Genomic DNA, 23,785 nt, shown 5'->3' on the forward strand with positions numbered 1-23,785 from the left:
CGCTAATTTAAAATGATTTTAATTGTTTTTTTTCTCGATAATTATATATTATGTATTAGTCGGCGTTGAATTCATACCTAAAAATCACCGTCCCTAACATAATCCTAAGTACCACTTTTACCTCAACCACTCAACCAATGAAATCCAAAGTCAGCAAAACTTGAATCTGTAGAGAGTTTTTTCTTCGGTATTTACCGACCGGAAGTGATTTTTTTTTCTTGACAATTATATAGGTACGGTGTACAGTTTAATGATAACAAAAATCGTCGCCTAACTCAATCGAAAAACTCCACGTTACCTCAATCATTGAAGTCCAAATTAGTTGAAGTTCTAATCAGTAGAGTTTTTCAAGTGTATTTTCCGACCGAAAGTGATTTTTTTTTTTCGATAATTATATACACGTTTACAGTTTAATGACACCTAAAATCAACGTCTTAACTTAATTCTATGTAGTCACTTTACGTCCCCACGACGAATTTGAACGAAGTGGTCACTAATTTAAACTGTTCGCCGTGTTACGGTTCAGGTTACTTTTGCGACGTCACGTGACCGCGCCCTAAAGAAAATACCGTGATTACACTACACTATCCGAAAGACCGAAATACTTTATGATTTAAACGAAAGGACAATTATATTTTTAACAACGGTCACTTCAATCAATGAAATCAATCAATTTAATGTTTGTAGACAAGAGTAATGATAACTGTCATTTTTTCTCCTGCTCCATGCTTTATTTTTTAATATGTCCTTAAAATTTCGGGGGGGGGGGGTCCGGACCCCCTGAACCCCCCCCCCCTTCGCTACGCCACTGCATATCTTGCAGACAGACCAACAGACAAAAGTCTTTCAATCCCTCGCGTGACAGATAGGCTTCGCTCACGCTCAGCCAATGATACAAAATTAACAGATAAAATTGTGAAAACGTCACTAATTTAGTAAATTTTGATGTTTTGTTAAAAAAAGATTTAAATCGCTCACTAAAATGCAATCACAAAAGTGCATGCCGCATAATGTGTATACCAGAAGATAACATGTTATCCCGTGCGACAATCTCATCCGGGACATTCTGGATATTTGTTATCTGGTGATAAACAAAAGAAACTCCAATTATAAATTTGGTACGGGACAATATTATTAAGTTAAGCGTTTTATGTTCAGTAAATGTAACTGTAAAAATAATAACAACAATTTATGTGCTTATTAGATTTAACAACGCATAATATTTTTACAATACCAACAAATCGCATGTAAAACTAACTGACTAGGCTATTACCACAAAATATTTCTGCCAAATATGTGGACATCAGGAATTACTGTAAACGGAACGGGCAAGATATGACGTAATCTCAAATCTCAAATCTGCAACATCGATGCCAAGTGGATATGTCTGCAATCTGCCGGCTGGTAAAGGAACTACAAGTACGTATTTGCTAACAACAGGATAGTACATTTAGATGTATAAAATGTGTCCGGAAAATGAAATCAGAGTTATAATTTATTTTTATTGATAAACTTTGTGCTAGATTGTATCACTTATTTATCTCTCATACCATAACCTATACGGATGACTTTTATATTATTACTTTTACTAGTGGCTTAATATAAATACATAATTTATTTACATATAACGGCTAAGGTTTGTGTTTGTGTTTATTTTCGTTAATCCATTTATATTTTTATTTCTACATCATATTTTTAATGTCAGAGAATGTAAAACCAGGCTTTTCCATCCATAAACAGGTATATTTCAATCCAAAAGTGTGTCTTGTAAGAGTCTGCCTGTGTACATTGCTATCTCGGGGTACAATTTGTTGGTGCCAATAGATAGAATTTGATATGACTGAGTAAATCTAAATTATCTGTCGAATTCTATGATGTCACCATTAACAAAATACTATGAGTCAAAAAGTCATTCAGCACAAAATCAATAAACTATTTTGATCAAATTGGGTTGTTCCTAAACTAGTGATTCCTGAAAATTAACTATAAGTCGTTGATATAATAATATAGGGCGGCAAACATGTTTATTTTGCCAAATAAGCAGCTATAATCTACCTTTCTACGTAGTCAAAAAACACCATCCATATTGTAAAAGTTTTATCACTAACGCCTTCATTTATTGAGTGACTGCTTTATATTTACTGAAATGTACCACAAGATGTTTCCAAATATCAAGAAGGCGCTAGCAAAAACTAAATTTAGGAGTTTATTGCTTATTATTCTAAAATATAAAGTGTCGCAAGAGCATAAATACTATACAAGTATATGAATAAAAAAATAGTTTACTGATACAATGAAAACTTTAATAACATGCGGTTGTAATGAAAATTAAATAATTTTAAACTATAATCTATGAACATCGTATGAACCAAACCCAAATTGGTTGATAATCCTTGCTTATAAATACAGTCAAATAAGTTATATCATAGAACTCTGTAGACAGAATTATAAACGATTACTACGATGCGATGAGGTGACGACAAATTCCTGCGGTTTTTACGGCTTTAAATATTGAGTAACTTTAAACAACATTTAATCTTGTACATTTTGGGTTGTCTTAAGGTTTCAAGATAGCGACCACTCGAACTTTGAAAAGGGGGTGGTTATATCATGCATACTAGATCAAAAAAAGTTTCAGAATGCTCAAGAAATTAAAGCAAATGTGTGTTTACGTTGCGTTTGTAACCAGGTTTAGAGATAACGGCCATTCAACAGCTTTATAAATATACAATAAAATTGAATCGCTATAATTTAAATTCTAACAGTTGTTATGTCCAATTGCTTGTAACTCATCAAGTTTACTTTTACAAACAAATTTATAAAATGTTTACAATGATATTTTTCCATGTCAGATTTCAAAATTATGGAGTTTCTAAATATATGTTACAAATATACTAACATACTTCGGAGTTTTATACAATCAGCGTTGTGCACAGTAACCATCTTAACTAATAATGCATCTTTATTTTATTACATGCATCCTTATTAGTTTTTTTAAATTAACTATTGATTATCATATAGATGTTGCCATATTTTTATGAAAAATCAATACGCTAAGGTTTATAATTGTTTCCGTAGAGATTTAATTATTTCTTATAACAAAACTCGTGATATGGTTTTCAAAATTTTTATTTAGAAAACCTAACAACACGTTAGGTAGGTCCCTTGCAGAGGGACTAAGAAAATATATAAAGCAATAAACACAGCATTAGCATAAAATGTTTCAGTACAGTTTCATTGTATTAACTTGGAATTTGAATAATTATATTCCTTATTTTTTTAAGTATCTACCATGAAAAAATAAGGAATCTGTGTATTCAAATGTACGGTATCTACCATGCTCAACGTTATCATAAATTTACATTTATAAAGCAACGTTTTGATTAAAATCTAGCAATACTTATATTAGTTCCACGTTTTCTTCAGGTTTTGTCAATCAAGAGCAAAATTGAATTGTATAAGGACATAACCTGTTTTTTCTTGAAATCGATAGAAAATATTCTCCTAATAAAGAAATTGATAGCTAGACCCTTAAAGTAACAAACATTATGTCTCTTTATCTACCTGTATGACGATAACATAACTGGTATTTGTATGTAAGACGGACGATTTAAAATATTAAGCTAGAAAAACTGTTTCATACTTATGATCCCTTTGACACCCTCTCATGTTAACCACAACAAAAAATAGCGTGTATTTATTCTTTGAAATAATTCCTCTATCGATTTCAAGATAAACCAAGTTGTGTGCGTATACGAGAATATTTGGATCTCGGATCTTAGACTATATCGTTTTACTTGTACTTTAACATCTAAAATAATGTTAAGATAGTCCCTATGATCCTAATGGGACATCTTAACAAAATATAATGTTTCGGCTGATGAAATTATTGATTTATTGCATACTACTAATGACGCGAATAAATACATTATACTCCAAACGTTATGGTGTCCAAAATGAAATAATTATTCGTTTGATTATTTTGGATAGACTTTATCACTGTATGTTTTGTACGTTATTATTTTGTACAAAACAACCAAACTACAGTATAAGATAACGCGACAGTTCCGTCTCCAATCTTGGATGAGAGTGTTTAACAGTGAACTAATACAGTACGGTACTACAAAATGCAGAATTAGCAAAAGAACGGGAAGGTTATAAGAAAGTTGTTCTCTTCCTTCAAAGTATTGGAAGAAGTCTCCCCTCCACTCCTCTTTTGATGATCAAGTGAATATCGATTTACGCCTGCCAGTTGACTATTTCACAGTATTATATCTGCTCTTGATTACTCCGACAGCGAAGAATGAGACATTTCAACAATATTATTTTATAAGAAAATCTCTGAAAATTAGATAAAATTTCTCATTTATTCAGAAATAATTCATTCAGCGCGGTCGATGGCTTTTTCCCAGCTTTCATTTTATCTCTGCCACCCTTATCTATATTTTCGGTGGAATGGAGGAACGGTGAAAGAATCGAAAGCAGAAGCGGATGAAGCAACTGAACTGAACCGCTAAAAGTGGTGAAGTGTCATGGTGGACGTGATGTGGTGGGTCGTCGCCGAATTTGTGTTTACATTCTTTTGCAGATGCAAGATGTAATATTTACATTATGAGTGAAGATTTGGTTATTTCAGACGTAAACGACATTTGTCGTTTATGTTTGAAGGGAGATGGAACGATTATCCCTATATTTGGACGAGAAAATACATCAAGAGACTGCATACCTCTGTCCAAGAAGATTCTTGACTGTGTTTCTATTAAGGTCGGTACAAGTGAATCAATTTATTAGAATTGTGGATTCCAAATAAGCGTTACTGTTGATGATTATTGATCTTTATGGCATTTTATATGTAAAATTGCTCATAGCACATGTTAGTTTTCCAATTCAAGCCTTTTCTATTGATGTCAAATGACCGATTAAGAGATTATCATCTTGCTGCCCTTCAATAGTAGATTTATGTAAGACATTTTCCAGCTGCAAAAACTGCACACAAATCGATTGGTTGAAGTGGTTTGAGTTGCCTCTCATTTTGAAAGTTGAGTTGTCAAGTTATTTTCAAATATTACTTGATTAACTTTAAATAAAAAGTGCTCAAATTAAGCTTTAGTAGGTTATTACTGTAGACTCACTAAAGTAGGACTAATGAAGAGCAACAATTCTGGTCAGTAGGTCATATTGATAATAGATAAAACCAATTAAAATATTTATTTTGACTTTAAAATAAAAACTAACTATAATTGTTGTTAATATATCTTAGGATAGAATAAGTTGACTTTTGATCTTGAGAGTTAGGCTGAGATAAATAAATAAATTATTGTGTAGGCTTAAGTCATGACCATTGGATTGGATAGATAAATTACTTGACAAATCTTTGTTCTTCTATGCATACATTGGCATGTTGGGATGAGTAGTGCTATTGACTTAATGGAGTAAATTGGTTCCCAATATGTTGAGATCTATTGTAACTTATGTTACAGTTGGATATTTTAGATCATAGATCCTAATATTGAGATAAGCAATGTGAACTAGACAGATTTTAGGTACAATTATCTAAATTTAATTAAAAATTGAATCTTTAGGCCTTTGAATTGGTTTAAGATGGTCTGTCAGTGGGACGGAGCAGCCTTATAAAGACACTGTGCCATAAGGCGTCTGCTGCAGTCAACATGCCAAGCAAGTCAATACTTAAGATCATCCTAATAAATGCTCGTCAAGGTTCTTTTTTATATTTTTTAACAGTACATACCTAATTTGAACTTGAAAATATATATACATTATAATTTGATAGGCTACATTATATATAAAGGTTCTATTGTTTATTTGACTTATTTTTATATAGACAAAGTTAATTGAAGCATATCAGCCTACTAAGCAATGTTTGGGGTAGGGTACGATAAGCGGACCCGGGTTTTTATATCGATATTGGCAAACGATATTACTTAATCATAACCACCAATATAATCAATCGATACTGATTAATTATTATGAACAAATAACTTAAATAATCTATATCAACAGCTGTAAACACTTTTAAATAATACACGTAAGGTAATATTTCAATTTTACATATAAGTAATATTTGATTATTAAAAATGGCAGTCAATTTTATAAAACTACATGATATTGCTTTGAAAGATGATAAAACATGTTTTACGTGGCTGCAACATGTTGGACTCTTACCGAAAAATCCATTATGTGAAATTTGTGGGAAAGAACAACTGTAACTGTGAGAGGGGCAAATATGGTCGTCTTCAGTTTTCCTAGTTTTGCTTTAAATAACAATTTTTTCATCACTGTAAATATTAAATCCATATTTTAATTTAAAATATATGATTGAGGACTATAGATACTTTTATATCGATTCATAGTCTAGGATTTGAGATGCGAATATTAGGTATCGATGATTACATTCTTCGATATAAAAAACCGGGTCCGCTTATCGTACCCTATCCAATGTTAGGAGCAGTAATAGACAAAATTTAAGAAAATACTATATTGTAAAATTTATAAAACTGCCAAGTAGTTGTTTGTTTTTAGTGTTTTGAGTCGATTACAGTGATCAGATCTGGGTATAAAAACAAATGTTATTGTTTATTTATGAACATATGGAAAACTCCTATTATAGAAAGTAAGAAAATGAAAATAGTGTTGGTAAGCCATCATTAACATTTCCGAATTATGTTAACAATGACTTTCCGAGGTTCAGAGGTTCACACGTTATCACAGGTATACGGCAATCAGTCAAATCAGTCCTGTGCAAAGTGGCAAGTCTAATACATACTATTAAAGTGTAAATTTTATTTAATTAATCAATGCAGTACCCATATGTAAACGACAATAATATTTGAGCGAGGTCATTCCATATCAACTGAGAGGTGTCATTTCTACAGAATTTTTCAAACTCTTTACAAAAGTGTATAACACTACAAGAGTCTTGAAAACATTATTTTCCAATTTCAAAATAAAAAAATTAAATTTTGAATTTTAGAAAATGTGCTACTTTGAGTTTTGAAAACAGGACCTGAGCTTGAATCTAGGTAATGTATTGATGCTTTTCTTTTCATGCAAAATATGTTCATTACTGTGGCTAATAAAAGAGATACTGGGGTCTCATTGCTGGTTATGGAATGTAACCAGAGCACTCTAATGGTTTGTTGATTTCTAGTGCTGGTCAGGATTCGGATATGACATAATTGAACAAGGTTCCAAGGTGCATAGGCCTACATGTAAAGTTATTAGCTTAACAAAAAACATTTTAAAATCAATGTTTTTGTGTATTTGTAACAATGTTTCTATAGTTATAATGAAAATTACTGGTTTTTAAATGGATCTTGCTTTTCCACTGAAACATTTTCATGTAATTAACATTTATAATTACCAAAAACAAAATGTGAGATTGAATTATGTTAGACTCCAGGTATTTCAGATTACAGTAGTTTTTGATCAGCTGTTTTTGTACCTAAAAATTAATAACTTAATGATAAATAAAAAGCTATCTAAGCTACGTGTATTTATTAAATTTAAAAAATACAGCAGTATAAAATTTAGATACTTTTTGCTATTTTTAAGGTTAAACCTGTCTGACAGCATGTGAGGCAAATATTGCATGTTTATCGCCATTGTACTTTCGGTTGTCATTCAAATACCATACAAATTATTTTACTTTGTTTGAATTTGTTTTTAACAATATTGTTATTCAGTACTTTAAAGAGGGCTGGAAGTAATTAATTTAAAATCACTGATTATTTTGTATTCACTAGTGTAGTTATAATCAATAATTTGGTTTCCTGATTCGATTGTGGTGGTGGCTGCTTACTGTACCATGACGTTGTTTTTACTAACAGGTAATTCATGCCTCATACTGACATATTAATGGTGTTGCAATCATAATGTGTATTTATGTTTGCAAAGTATAATAGTTTATTGTAAAATATATATTTTTTTTAAATAAACTTATACATTAGCCTGCTGTGATGGACAATAGACAATATTTTATACTATCATATTATGTATTTATGTATTGCAAAGAACAGTTAGGAGTCAAACATTGTGACATTGTCAGTATTAACATTGATATTTTACAAGTCAAAGCTTTTTTTGTTGATGAAACTATGGTGAGAAAAACATGTTAGAAGCTCCTACTCAACAATATCCTGTTTAATGTTGTCCTAAAATGTTATAGGGTTATTATAAAGCGTCGCAATAACAAAATAAGATAAAATTTGAAAAGGGGTTATATTTTTCCCTCATACATTTAAGAATTAAATTAAATTATAAATGTTAAAACATTTTAAAAGAAACATTAAATTAAAAAGCTGTGTATACTTATATTGTTAGAAAAGGAATGATTCATATACTAATTAAAGATTTAAAAAATATAAAATGTAGTTGGATTATGGTAGTTTATGTGAAACATCACATTTTGAGGAAACATGCCTTGGCAACTTTAGTTTTGAACTAACATAAGAATTGTGGGTACTAAAAGGGTTAAATAATAAGCAACTTGGTGGCATAAAAATGATATAGGCCTACACATCATTGGTACACTAACTTAATGTTCATCCATACCGGCATCACAGGGCCTGATAGTGTTGAAATGGTATTGAAATATTTGGGACCCAGAAACAACATTCCTATCATCAAATGGAGATGGTCTACCAAGTATGATCCGTGTGGGATGTGTACATTAGGTGTTTGTGATGATGTTCCAGGTGTCAGATGGAGATAGTCTACCAAGTATGATCCGTGTGGGATGTGTACATCAGGTGGTTGTGATGTTCCAGGTGTCAGATGGAGATAGTCTACCAAGTATGATCCGTGTGGGATGTGTACATCAGGTGGTTGTGATGTTCCAGGTGTCAGATGGAGATAGTCTACCAAGTATGATCCGTGTATGGGATGTGTACATCAGGTGGTTGTGATGTTCCAGGTGTCAGATGGAGATAGTCTACCAAGTATGATCTGTGTGGGATGTGTACATCAGGTGGTTGTGATGTTCCAGGTGTCAGATGGAGATGGTCTACCAAGGATGATCTGTATGGGATGTGTACATCAGGTGTTGTGATGTTCCAGGTGTCAGATGGAGATGGTCTACCAAGCATGATCTGTGTGGAATGTGTACATCAGGTGGTTGTGATGTTCCAGGTGTCAGATGGAGATGGTCTACCAAGTATGATCTGTGTGGGAATGTGTACATCAGGTGGTTGTGATGTTCCAGGTGTCAGATGGAGATGGTCTACCAAGTATGATCTGTGTGGGATGTGTACATCAGGTGGTTGTGATGTTCCAGGTGTCAGATGGAGATGGTCTACCAAGTATGATCTGTGTGGAATGTGTACATCAGGTGGTTGTGATGTTCCAGGTGTCAGATGGAGATGGTCTACCAAGTATGATCTGTATGGGATGTGTACATCAGGTGGTTGTGATGTTCCAGGTGTCAGATGGAGATGGTCTACCAAGGATGATCTGTATGGGATGTGTACATCAGGTGGTTGTGATGTTCCAGGTGTCAGATGGAGATGGTCTACCAAGTATGATCTGTATGGGATGTGTACATCAGGTGTGGTTGTGATGTTCCAGGTGTCAGATGGAGATGGTCTACCAAGGATGATCTGTATGGGATGTGTACATCAGGTGGTTGTGATGTTCCAGGTGTCAGATGGAGATGGTCTACCAAGTATGATCTGTATGGAATGTGTACATCAGGTGGTTGTGATGTTCCAGGTGTCAGATGGAGATGGTCTACCAAGGATGATCTGTATGGGATGTGTACATCAGGTGGTTGTGATGTTCCAGGTGTCAGATGGAGATGGTCTACCAAGCATGATCTGTGTGGAATGTGTACATCAGGTGGTTGTGATGTTCCAGGTGTCAGATGGAGATGGTCTACCAAGTATGATCTGTGTGGAATGTGTACATCAGGTGGTTGTGATGTTCCAGGTGTCAGATGGAGATGGTCTACCAAGTATGATCTGTGTGGAATGTGTACATCAGGTGGTTGTGATGTTCCAGGTGTCAGATGGAGATGGTCTACCAAGTATGATCTGTGTGGGATGTGTACATCAGGTGGACTCTTGGCATGGATTCAAAAACGTCTGCGACTCGTCTAATAACAAGCTTATGTCTTGGCTTCAGAAAACAAGGCCAGACATTTATGAAAAGGTACCAACATTTGTATTGTGACTCTTTCAAATTGTACTTTTATTAATTATCTAACCAAAGATTTATCATTAATTTATTACAATATTATTGTAACTGATTGCCTGTTAATTTCCAAATCATTTAGTGTATTGTATAAAATCAATTCTGTTCATATGTTTCATATTGTACTTTTTAATGAAATAAAAACCTGTTTCTTAACCATATCATTTTTTTATCTTCTTTCTATTTAATCAAAATATTACATCATGGGACTCAAATGCTGTAAAAATTGTAAAAAAAAACAAAAAACACTTAAGGTAATAGAAAGATAATTTTTTTTAAAATAATTTTTAGATTTAGTAATCAAAGGTGGTTGAATAATATTGCTCCCGTACAATAAAGCATTTTTCCTCTGAGGTTAGCTGCTGTTATTTTATCGTGAATTTATTAAAAACCATGAATTATAATATGTTTTTGTATCTGATATTCGAGTAGTATAAACAATCTCAGTTTGTCACCTCAGAAATCTGAATTTGAATCACAGTTTGAATTTGGCGTTTTTTCTTGCTAACCAATAACCACCTGAGCGTAACATGATATACTGGAGAATTATATGTGTAAACTTGAGCTGCTTTGTGTTAGTTTCCTAGCTCTTTAAGTCAGTAAATGACTATAAAGCTTAACATAGTATTTTCTAGGAACGGTTGTGTGTTGGTAGTAGGTCTGACCATATTTTGTTGTTAATTTCAGGACCAGCTGTCAACTATAAGTCAAACATAGTACTTCTCAAAATTCTATTGCTGTTTCTTTAACTGTTTAAAAATTTTAGATTCTTTTACACCAAAAATTTTACAAACTAACCAAAAATCTATGTGTAAATAGGATTTGGTAAAAACATTGATATACAAAGAGACGTAACAGAATTATCTAAGAAAAATGTGTATAAATATATGAGGCAAAGTTAAAATTTCAAACTTCCAGATGAATTATATTTTTATAGTTGTGTATAATAAATTAATGGAAAATGTTGGTTCCTTGTTTTCTAATAATTCAAATATATACCCATTTCTTCTGTTCCTTTTTAATAATCAATGTAAATAAACACAACTTCTCCAAAGTTTACTTCTGTATGAAATATGATTTCACTCTGGAATAGAGTAATATCACCTGAATTAAGGTGTTCCTTGAAATCGATGAGCTCTACAATTTTGAAATACTTTATGAATTGCAATTAGTTTTTAAAAATTTTTCTATTTTCAGAATCTTGCTGAAAACAGGCGTCAAAACCAACGTATGACCCAGTCCTCAACCATCATTGACTTGTCGAGTGATGATGATGAGATAATCATAACTCAACCTCTAGTTAGGAAGATCTCAGATAGAAATGAACAAAGAATTCGTCATAGGCCTTCTAGTCACCGTCATAATATTGAACTGATATCACTCGGAACTGATGAGATTGAGATCTTACCGATAGACGATGGTCGTGTATGTGAGAAAGGAAATAGCCACCTGCAGAACAATAACATTCCTTCAGGAACTCCAGAACATAGTACTAACGATGATGTTACCGAATCCGACGTTTCCGAAGATCACATACTCCCTGATGTACCTGAAAACGATGAAGATGAAGAGGACACACCGAGTAAAGATAACACTGGAGTCAGACTGCAAGACAACGATCTACAAAAAGAAACAACTTCCAGCAACATCTTATCAGAGACACCTGAATGTGAACAATCCAAGGAAAATGAAAATGTTGAGCAAGTTCAGATAAACGATTTCAGTGTGATGTCTGAAAATAACAACTCGGGTCCACAAGAAGTTGACGCGTTAGCCGAGAATTGCAATGAAAGCCAAGATCCATTAGACAATGCAGACTCGGCAAACTGGTCACCATCCGAAGTAGTTAGAGAGACCTCTGACATCGAAGGAATTGTGCCCTTGAACAAATCTTCAGGGGATGTAACAAAACGTGTTGTCAATGATACCACTACAACGGTGGATGAAAATTCCAGTAGCACCAATAAAGAAAACTCTATTGAGAAACTAAATGAAGTCCATGCTGAGAATACTGTTGAAAATAATTCGTCACTAGTTATCGAGGAAGTGACTTCTCTTACGAACCACGACTGTGAGAGGGTTGCTGCCAGCAGCTCCAGTTGGGATAGAGACGTCCAAGAAGAGGTTTCAGGAGATGAAGATGACCTCAGGCCAGACATCATCATGTGTGATCCATCAATGGTGAGTAAATTACTATAATGCATGATTTACAGTTATGTTGTTATGTCCGATAACTGTGAGGAATGTTGTCCGAACATCAGTTTTAGTAACAGGTTCATCTGATGTTGCTCAGAATATTCAAGAACAGTTGTTTGACTCTAATGAGTGATGCTGAAAACCCAATGTGGTCGGTAAAGGAGGCAATGATCGAAGATATTGACATTCCGGTAGTGCATGCTTTTGCTGCATTTGAGTTTAAGATACTATATTGATAATAATAATAAGATTTTGTTTGTTGTGCACAAATGCTTTGTGTGGAATCTGGCTGTCTCCCAGGGCAAAGTTCGAATGGGTTAAGATGGCTCTACCAGTGGGATCAGTCTGTCTAACCCCTCATTCGTAGGAGTTTGATGAAATACAAGAAGTCAGTACCAGTACACTAGTGTCCTTTCCTATCATTCTTTTCTTACTACTATGCCTTTTCCTGTTTTTGATGCTGGTAATCTTATAAACAGACAAAAGTTGATAACTTGGTTTGTGCGAATTAATCATTGAATAACTAGCACCTCTGTCACTTCAATTGATTTAGTATGCACACATCTAAAACAAGATAGGTTGCGTGTTCAAGTCACCAATACTAACATCTCTGACAGCTTTGTTTCTTGGAAGTTCCATCATTTATAAAAAGAAAATGATACAACTTCAACACAAAGGCATATAAATGAGGACATCCTTTTATATCTGAAAAACCTTCTCACACTTCAGAGAATAGAAGTGTGAGAAAATAGTGATATGGCCAAATACAAAATAATTGAATTGTATAAAAAATAAGGGCTCTGTGGTGTAGTGGTAGCACACTCACCCAGCAAGTGAGAGACCCGGGTTCGAGTCCCCGGCGGAGCGCTTTTTGTGATCCAATGTTTATTGAAAGATTGTGTGTGTGTGTGTGTGTGTGTGTGTGTGTGTGCGCGCGTGTGCGCGTGTGTGTGTGTACTTCTTTACAGAAATGTTATTCTCTAAGTGTACACCATAATAAATGTTTCAAAATAAAGTGAGCATAAATTAAAAATGTAATGTGGATATATTTGAATGTAAAGAAAGGGAATATTTTGTGAACAAAAAAGTTCTTTCTACTTTATATAAGGTTTTAATTTTAAATTGTTTTTGTTTACATTTGTTAATTTGTAATGCAAAAAATGCTAAATTGAAATACAAAACTACAACCAACAGCATATAAATGTGCCTTGTAATGTGCTGAAAAAGAATATATATATATATATATATATATATATATATAGTATATACTTACCTTCATTAATAAATATTCTACATACAGTAGGTTTGAATGATGATGAGCACAACTAATTCTATGTGCACTATAACAAAATAGTTTCTGCCATTACAGGAATTCAAACTGCCAGATCTGAGGTTAACATTTCTGACACTAAGACTACGCATCTGGTTTGTATGAATCAATCTCCACAATTGAAGACTTCAAGATTGCATCAAAATACACCTATGTTTAAAAGAATAATATGAAATGTATTTTAACGTACTTCATTTTATTATCATTGTCAAAGTCATGTAAACTCCTCATCGTCACCATATTTTATTTGTCTGACACCTATCAATGAATATGAATAAAAATTTCTTATTATTGAGTGGTTGTTGAATATTAAGGAGTTGCTGATTGCTGGTAAATTAACGGAGGTGAAGATTATCCTCCTAACTCTCAGAGCATCAGAGACAAAAGCATAGTTGGTTACTGTTTTTTAGTCAATACGTCCGGTGACCTGCGTTTGTTGGATGGAACTTCAAACTCTTGAAAATCGATGGGAACTCCTGTGGTGATGTCCTAATGTAGCAAAAGTTAGTGAAAGGTGTTGGTTGATATGAACCGCTCAGTCTGGTTGATATTTAAGATTCAGGAAGCACTTGTTCACTTTACATTGTCTATAATATTCTTACCTGTCAGCCTTCAGGTACTATAGCTTTCTACCGCACCTGATGTCTTCAGTTGCATCTCCTTGAGGGGCACATTAAAATTAAATATCCTGTAAGGTCTATATCTCTTCTTCCTACGAATATCATTCTCTTTGCTATTATGAACAGTATTGTCATTCATAATTTAGTCTTATTGTTAATTGTTATTGGTATTTAAGTTTAGCATATTATTAATAGTTGAGTGACAATCTGTTGTTGCAGGTGTTGAATATTAAAGAAGAGCCACTGAGTGCTGGTGAAATAACGGGAGATGAAGATGATCCTCTCAACTTCCAGAGTATCACGATTAAAACCGAGCCTCTGGACTGGACAACCGAGTTGGTGGATGTTAAACCTAGTGTTCGGATGCTCAATGAAGCTATGGACAACCAATACTTGCAATATACCCCAAAGAGATTGAAGTGCGGAAAAGTTTATTGTGAACCTTGCCGTGTTTCATTTATAAATGATGTGTACTACGACAGGCATACTAAATCTCTAAGACACAAACTTAACTACAAACTTTTTCGGTCAGGGAAGGCTCCGACCAGAAAGCGCGGAAAAACTCTAGTGCAGGCCATCATGGGAAATAGTTACGATGAAAGGGCCGGAGCGAAAGGACCGTTTTATTGCAACCAGTGTCCTAGTGCTTTTAAGCACTTGAGAAACTTAAAAACGCACATGAAAAAACATCAGGCTCCGGGTCAGACTGCGGAAACGGCTTCTCAAGATTCTCGTGACTCGCAACCTTCCACACACTCTGAAGGGCGGTCTTCCAAACCTCCAACAAGACTGAGTGCTCTTAATGTGAGGTTCACCGATTGTGATGAAATCAACCAGTGTGATCTGTGTGACCAGACTTTCCTGTCGCTTCCTGCGTTAGTTTCCCACAAAAGGTTCTGTGGCACCTCGGACACGCGAGTTTGTAACTGGTGCCAACAAAACTTTACCACAACTTCCTTGTTTATGAAGCACAGGAAAGAGTGTTTAAAGCGATACAGACAGCAGCAGGTATTCAACGCATCGCAGTACAATCTCGTAAAGAGCAGTCCCTCACCGGTGCCGATGTCGACCAGTTCCTCCACTCCGGTGCCTCGAGACGGTACTGTCCTTGCCTGCACACTGTGTAACTTGACATTTCAATCTTCCCCTGACTTGATCAGTCACATGCAACAGAATCATATGGACTTTGGCAAACCAAGGTCTCCAGCGGAACTGCCCAACTTCACTAAACCCAACCACTTCAGCCGTCTGAATGACAGTAGGCTTCATTATTGTAAATACTGCTTAAGATCGTTTCCTAGTCATGGTGCACTCGCTAGTCACACAGGATATCACGCCAGGAAGAGTGTCTATTGCTGTAAATTCTGTAAGCAAAGCTTTAGAGATAAACTGACATTCCGACAGCACATGAAAGTACACATTGGCGATCCCAACTTAAACAGGAATATCTGTTGGATTTGTTACACACCGTTCAGTTCGCAAAAGGATTTAATCGATCATAAAGCCGTTCATGTCAATATTAAAATGAAAATATTCTCATGTGGTTTGTGCAATAACTCGTACAACACAAGGGAGCTGTTGGCAAAGCACAAAAAGACAGCTCATGATGTTGGATCCACAGAGGCGTTCGATGAAGAGTCGGAACAGGTAACGGAGTCTGAAATGAGGAGGGAGTCAAAAGTAGAAATTATGGATGAAGACAACAAACTCTTCAAGTGCAGGATCTGCAAGAAAAGGTTTACAACGATAGGTAATTTAAAACGACACGGTCTTATACACAAAAGACCTGTTTTTATGAGCAACCTTAGCGCGTTGAGTTCAGAGCACTCTTATCAACACCGTTGTGTTTGGTGTTTCAAGACTTTCAAGACCAACAGTGGTCTGTTAAATCACAGACCGTATTGCACCAAGGTGAAGACTGGAGGCATTCCGTTTGTGAACAGTGCATTCCCGGGCAACGGTACCAGTAAACCTCTGAGATGTAAAGGGTGCAAAAAGTGGTTCGCCTCGAAGAACTCTTTGTATAAGCACAGAGTTATGAAGAGATGCAGGGGCCCTCCTCCACCTCCACCACTGGTGATGGTGAGCCAGTTGCGGTCCCAGGCTTGTCCCAGCTGTGACCAACAATTTCTGAGCGAGGAAAGTCTAAACAGACACAAACAGCACTGTAAGCCGACCATAGAACGACTGACCTGCGATTGTGGAGAGGTTTTCGGTTCCATAGAACAGAAAGTGGAACACGCAGATGCTTGTGTGTCAAACTGCACGTGTAAGAATTGCAATGTGAAGTTCAACAGCCCGGAAGAGTTGGAGTCCCACCAGCTAGTGTGCCAGACACACGTGCAGACACAACGAGAAGAGCCAGTTATACTTGAAGACAGACTTCCTCCTGTAGTGTGCACCAAGTGTAACAAGAAGTTCGTTTATGCAAAGTGTTTACAGATTCACGAAGATAAATGTCTGTATGACCGATGGCCCTGTAGTAACTGCATGGAGATATTTCCTACTGAAAGTGCCCTCAACACCCACAAAAGTCACAAAACTTGCCAGAGGTTGAATAGAGCTCTCTCTTCGAATTCTCTCAATGACAGCCAGACTCTGAAGTGTGAGAAATGTGCACTAAGATTTGTATCTATTACCGATCTCAAACAACATTCTGCTTCTTGTGAAAAGCGTCCTCCGATGAGGAGACGAGATCTCAGTTCAGTCCATCGTCCCTTCAGTTGTGATCTCTGTGACAAGGCGTTTCTGTGGAAAGCGAATCTGATCCGTCACAAGAAAATCATTCATCAGATCACAAACTCATTTACAGGTGAATCCTCGGCCCATAATCTGACCTCACCAGCCAAGAGTGAATCGCCGGTCTTCGAGAGAGAAACAGGTGTTTTCAAATGCGCACTCTGTCCAGATATAGTGTTCCACAAACAACAAGGTCTTCTGGAGCATCAGCTAACGCACGAGCGCCAGGATGGGAACCGGTTGGAAAGTTCGAGTGGAGAAGGTACGGGAAGTGGAGTCATGCTGACGTGTGAACTCTGTGACAAACAGCTACCGGAGGCCTTATACCCGATGCACATGGATGAGCACATGAATGATGATTTTGAGGAGATGCAAGAAGCTCAACACGAAGTCTCGAGCCCTAAATTCGCGTGTGATATTTGTGGTAAAGAGTTCTATACCGCTCAAAGTAGGAAAAGTCACAGAGCCACCCACTACAGAGCCGGGGATGTTTTGGCACATTTATCCCCGAAGAAAGTGCAGAGCAAACGGACTCTAAAAGTGAAACACATTCGGTGCAATATATGCAACAAGTTATTGTCTATAAATTCTATGCCGAAACACAAAATGATGCATTTAAGGGAAGAAGCCGAGTTTTACGGCAACGACGAAAGCTCCAGTCAGAGCAAGTCGGTCGCCAACACGCCGAGAAGTTCCACTCCCAACTTGATCGAGCTTACTTCTTCTCCAGAAGATAACGAAGAAGACGGTAACTCAATATTTCCCTGTCCAAAATGTGACAAAACTTTCAGGCTTCGTAAATCGCTAATAGAGCACTTAAAAGCGCACCAGGAAGACAGTTACGAAACGGAAAGTACGTCTTCAAATACAGGGCCTGCTGACCAATACCCTTACAAATGCCTTTATTGTGACCTGTCTTGGAAGTTTAAAAGTGTATATGAAAGACACCTCGGCTCCAAGAAGCACTTGGAAATACAGAAACAGTTGTCAGGTATTATTTAACAATAAGATCTCACCTTTAAGGTGAAGTTCTATTTAACTGAACCAGATTACCAAACTGTCCCTGTGTCTACCGGGTAGTGGATCAACCATTCTTGTAACTCTTTCGCTAAAAAGTATATTATAGAATCTATTGTATAATTTGTTAAAGACAAAGCCTAGAGCAGCAGAATGTAAATATTTTATATAGGTGGTGCGTTTAGAATAATTGTACAGTTACATTTGTGAATATTTCCCAGTTCACTTTAAAATAGTTTACATCAGAGTGTAATGTGGTTTACTGAGATAAAGTGTAAATCAAAGTGCTAATTTTTGTTAGCCTAGTTTGATTTTACAAGATTCAAACCTTAGTCTATAAGGCTAACGAGTTTAGTTCATTGTACAGACTTTTGTTACTATTTAGTTCTTTTATCAAATTCAGAATTTCGCCAGAAGACTGAGATGAGTGTATGAAATAGCTGTTTTATTATTGCTAAATAGATACGTGGATGTTTTTTATTGCAATCAATACTCAATTTTGTATTATAATTAATACGTTTTATGTGATTTTGAATTAGATTCTGTTTCATTGCAGCATAAAAGTGTCAAAATTTAGTGATATCAATGTTATTTGTTTTCCTGTCGCGTTTGCATAATGTTGACATTATGAAGAAGTAACGCCAGGAAGCATTTTGGTAATTGTTAAGTTACTCATTCATTGATGCAGAACTGCGTTCCTTTCTTTCGGGTCGAGTGTAAGAAAGAACTCAATGATCCTAACTTTGCTCGATAACAGAAATTACTAATTTCTCCAACTAAGATGTAATTGTTGTAGGTATTAAACAAATTCAAAACCTCATTTTTGTGTCAAAAATGATTAGCTCAATGGTTTAGTTTTGTATTTGGATTTATTGATATTGGCATGTCATAGCAGACAAATGAATTGTTCTGTAGTGACCAGAAAGTGCAGAAGATTTGCAATAACAAATATTGTTCCTACAACTCTATATAAGTACAATGCTATTTTTAGTTAACTTTTTACAGACCTTAAATTTTATTGAGGCCAGTCTGTGTAGTCCACATGTTACCTGTAAATTTCTGTTGTATTGTTTACAGTTTTGTTCACCTGTAATCTCAACTTGAGATGTAGTTACCAATTATATTTTTGTTTTTTCATAAAAATAATATTAACACTTTAATTGTACTATAGACTGTTATGAATTGTATATGAGTTTATTTGTTTTTCTGTGAAATACAATAAAAACATTGTTTGTATTATAATCTGTACTCAGCTAGCCAATCCTATCGGTTGTTATCATAATACTATGATTTGTAGAATGTACAAATAACTGCCTCATTGTAATATATATTGTGTAAGTATACTGTATTATACACTGCAATATCAAAAAATGAAACATTTTAAATTTTACAGAGTAAAGTTTCTTTAGTGAATACTGGAAGTATATGTGTAAATTGTTGCTATGATAAAGATAAATTAGTTTTGTCTAGTCAGCCATGTTAAATTTAAAACTTTACACTATTAGATGTATTTTTGGTCCTAGATTGGTTTGGTTATATTGTGGCTTATCCTGACAATCTAATTATTTTGTTAGGAAGTGATAGATTTTGCCATCTACGAGGTGTGATTGGGAAGTTTTAAGAATGGGCTTGTAATGGTAAAATGGTGGTACTTATATGCTACTGTGATGTGTCTCCTTCTTATCGTACACTCCGACTCCAATGGTGGTTCCACTTTTGGAAACGTTCCTGGAAATCTTTTTCCAAAGTGTGTTAAGGACGCTCTCCGTATTTGCTGGGATGTCTTACATCGAGTCAAATCACTTCCCTCTCACTGAAAATTTCAGTTTAGGAAACAGGTTGAAGTCCACAGGGGCCATATCAGGAGAATATGGCGATTGTAAAAGCACAAAAGTTTTGAATTTGGTTAAAAATTCAACAATGGGGAAGGCACAATGAGCGCTATAGCTGGAGAACACATTTGTAGTATTCCTGGTTAATTGTCTGTCTTCCAGGTGTAAATTCACAATACTGGTAGAATAAAAATGATCACCAACATTGTCTTCACCTTCGGGTGACTTTGTCGTGCTTTTTTCAGTCGTGGTGAACTTGGAGTCTTCCATTTCGAAGACTGCACTTTAATTTCAGGACCATATCTATATACCCACGTTTTGTCACCCGTAATTAGCCTATCTAACAAATTTGGGTCATTTGTTGTCCGTTTAATCAATCCTTGGCACACTTCAAGTCGGTGTTGTCTCTGAACACTTGACAACACTTTTGAAATGAATTTTGCGGACACTTGGTGCATGCAGCAATTAAAATTTACTGAATCGCATAGAAACTTAATTAAGTTCATCAGCCATCTCCCTAATGTAAGTCTACGATCAGAGCGCACTAAGTCGCGAACTTTCCCAACATTTTTATTCTATTTGAGGTGGAAGAACGGCCAGACCGTGGTTCATCTTCAAATAATCTCGCCCATTTTTAAATCTGTTGAACCAGACGAAAACATTTCACTGCCTTATACAATTATCTCCAAAAGCTGTTTTAATAGTTTGTAAGTTTCAGAAGCTGGTTTTGCCGGTTTTAAAACAAAATTTCACACAAAATTGTTGCTCCGTTTTTACTTCCATTTTAATGTAGACAGAATCCGGCAACAAGCACTAACAGACCTGCACTCAACTAGCTGCCATAACGAACTGAATAAAGAAAACACAGTTCTTGTCAGAGGGCGTTCAAGGACAAAGCAATGACTCACTCCCCACCCTCCGTGTACCTACCCACCAAACCAGTAAACAATAGCAGATCCATTCTTAAAACCTTCCAATTACGCCTCATAGGTCATCTACAGGCTGTAACTAGGTAATGATATTTTTTCTTGAATTTTTTTATGGAGAGGCTGGTCCTCTTTAAGCCTTATTCTGCCCATCCCCCACTGGCCTGTGTGAGGATCTTATCAAACGGAATAAGGGGGTGAGTCGATACAGTACAAGGTCGATGGTACTGATAAAAAGTGCTACAGTCAGACAGAAATTGAACCCATGCTATTTCTAACTCGCATCTAAAGTGCTACGTCTTAGACTGCTCGGCATTTGGTACTCCCAAATATTCGTCTTGTATGTACAAATTGATAAACACACACACAAATATAAGTAAATAAAAGATGACATACATGTAATTGTAATATAATAATAATACCAAGATACAGCCTAAAGATGGTCAACAGGGCAGAATTAATTGCTGTCTTAAAATATAATTGTATTTGTCAGTTAAACCATTACAAATTTTTAATTGGTAATTTTTAAATACAAATGTCTTAATTTTTGCATACGTTTCTCTGTAAAGTAATGGGACTGTGGGGTCTGGTACAAAAATTATTGATCCATGATGATTCTTATTTTTAAAAGTCCCCTTGGATCAGATTTGTTTCCGTATCCCACTGTGGTTTCTTGGTGGGAATTTAATTGATGCAAGTTTAAAACAGAGTAAGAATAGAGTACATGTGCAATTTTCAAGTGGATTTGAGCAGGGTGAACAAATAAGACCTTACGATCATGTCACTGTTCTGGATTCCCTTTCGTGAAGTGGAAGTGTATCCAATCTTTAGTTTACTTGCAATATAGATGCTCAATTTTGATGAATTAAATGTACTTTTATTTTGGTCGAGTCCAACTGTGTTGGAGACTAAATACTGATTATTGATTATTATATATTGTGCAGAGCTGCATGATTGCTGTTATTGACTAACTTTTAGTATCTACCAAATGAAAATTTAAATTAAAATCCAACATTCAGTGGTGTAGCTAGGGAGGGGGGGGTGAAGGGGGATAGAAACACCCCCCCCCCAAGAGCCCTAAAAATTATGTTTTTAAATGTATATTGTATAACAACTTGTTTTCAATACGGCAGTATTTACTTTGAACTTTTAATTTTATTTTATATTTTGGATTAAGCCAATTTAATTCATTCATATTTAGATTTTCTCAGATTTATTCCATACCTCAGAGTGTAGTGTGCTCTTAATCAAACACATCCCCCTCCTCCAAAGAAAAGTCTTAGTTACGCCACTGCCAAAACTAATAGCCAGTCTGTTATTGTAAACTTTGTATTTGTTAGGAAGAGCCGAAGGCCTTGGTTTTCATTGGTAATGACCAGTGCTAATATTGTAAAAACTTTATTTAAAGGTTCCTTAATTTTACAAAGAAATTGTTTTTTTAAGATAACTTATACTCTATGACTGGATGTGTTTAAAGTGGTCAAACATTTCACAATTTTCCTTAAAGGAAATATACATTTGTAGTTAATGTTCTGTTCGTAGTGCATTCACAGTTTACAAACTAACGTTAAAAAATATACAGAGTTCTTACCTTTATAGTGTTTACATTTGACTAGCGTACAAAAAATTATAGTAACTTGAGAGAATTTTTAATTTCAAATATTAAAAGTTACTTGTTGGTTTTTAGCAACATAAACTTTTGTTATTTTTAAAACATAATTAATAACAGGCAGAGTAACTGCATTAATAATTTAGTGATTATATAACATTTATATGTGCAATACCAAACATTACGGACTTTAGTGATGGATAAGTAATACATTTTATATTGGGATTGGGTTTTAAATATAGATAAACTTGCAGTTTTAAGTTATCATCGAACAATCACAGGGATTTAATAAATTACACTTTTAAAGGTAATTTTAAAATAATCACATTTTAAATATTATCAATGTTGTAGTGTTTTAGTGGGCTCTATCACAGTTTAGATTCACAACCAACTCCCAGTTTGATGGAAACAACTGATAACACAAAACAAGTAAATAATTAAAAGTAAAGACTAAACCTGATGTAGTTTCAACCATCACAGTTATATGTGCAACTGAGTTTATCCCTACACTATGTTATTGACTCGATAATACGAATTCCTGTAAGTTGTATGGCGGAGATTAGTCACTAGATTAGGATTTCTATATGCCGCAAGTTATTTTCAATTTGAAAACTAAAATAAAACTGTGTGTTTGTTGTAAAAGAGTTTAATCATGTATAGTGCTTTTGGTAAATGTTTGTAGAAGTTAATTTTTATACAAATCCTGTGCTGAGTGAAATTTATTTGTGTGAAGTAACTAAGTTAATTTTTCAGTGTAATTGTTTTTATGTAAATACATGGTACAAAATATATACATATATATATTCTTATGAACGAATCTAGTGTCTAATTATTTGTTTTTATTAGTTAAAATCAGATTAACCTCTGAAGTTTTTAAATACAGCACTTGGATATCCTTCCTGCACGGGCCAAAAACTTGATTAAGCTCATTGTTTATCCCATGACATATTTTTTCTTCTTTCGTATAGTCCTGTCAGGGCTAAGCTAATCGAGAAGTTTGGCGTGGAGGTGATAAGGCATCTTGTTCAGTGTCACTTGAGGCACAAGAAAAATATTTTTCTCTCTATCTGCACAATATCTCGAAAACGAACCAACCTATTAGCCTTGAAATTTTGCATGAAGCTTCGTTTCGATATTGGCAACATTTAGTTCGATGATGGCGCATGTCATGTCTTAGAATTTGGCTGAGCGTTAGGAAAAATATTTTTACCCATGGGTAACTATGATGGCAACGGGAAAGTCACAAAATCAATAAATTTGTAAATAAAATGAGTACAATCTCATGATATTTTAACATGTGACATGACTAT

The 23,785-nt window shown here is 35.0% G+C and overlaps 1 protein-coding gene and 1 non-coding gene across 2 annotated transcripts; both read left to right on the plus strand.

Moving 5' to 3' along the window:
• Positions 1 to 4,497: 4,497 nt before the first annotated feature.
• Positions 4,498 to 23,292, plus strand: LOC124367381 (zinc finger protein 62-like). Its single transcript, XM_046824149.1, has 4 exons — positions 4,498 to 4,764; positions 10,015 to 10,164; positions 11,404 to 12,387; positions 14,572 to 23,292. The coding sequence occupies exons 1-4, from the start codon at positions 4,612 to 4,614 to the stop codon at positions 18,091 to 18,093; spliced, it is 4,809 nt and encodes a 1,602-aa protein (XP_046680105.1). The 5' UTR covers positions 4,498 to 4,611; the 3' UTR covers positions 18,094 to 23,292.
• Trnaa-agc lies at positions 13,199 to 13,271 on the plus strand. The gene has a single exon. It is a non-coding gene; the product is annotated as a tRNA-Ala (tRNA).
• Positions 23,293 to 23,785: the final 493 nt, after the last annotated feature.

This window comes from Homalodisca vitripennis, chromosome 8 (genome assembly GCF_021130785.1).
Source record: "Homalodisca vitripennis isolate AUS2020 chromosome 8, UT_GWSS_2.1, whole genome shotgun sequence".
In the NCBI taxonomy this organism is placed as follows: Eukaryota; Metazoa; Arthropoda; class Insecta; order Hemiptera; family Cicadellidae; genus Homalodisca; species Homalodisca vitripennis.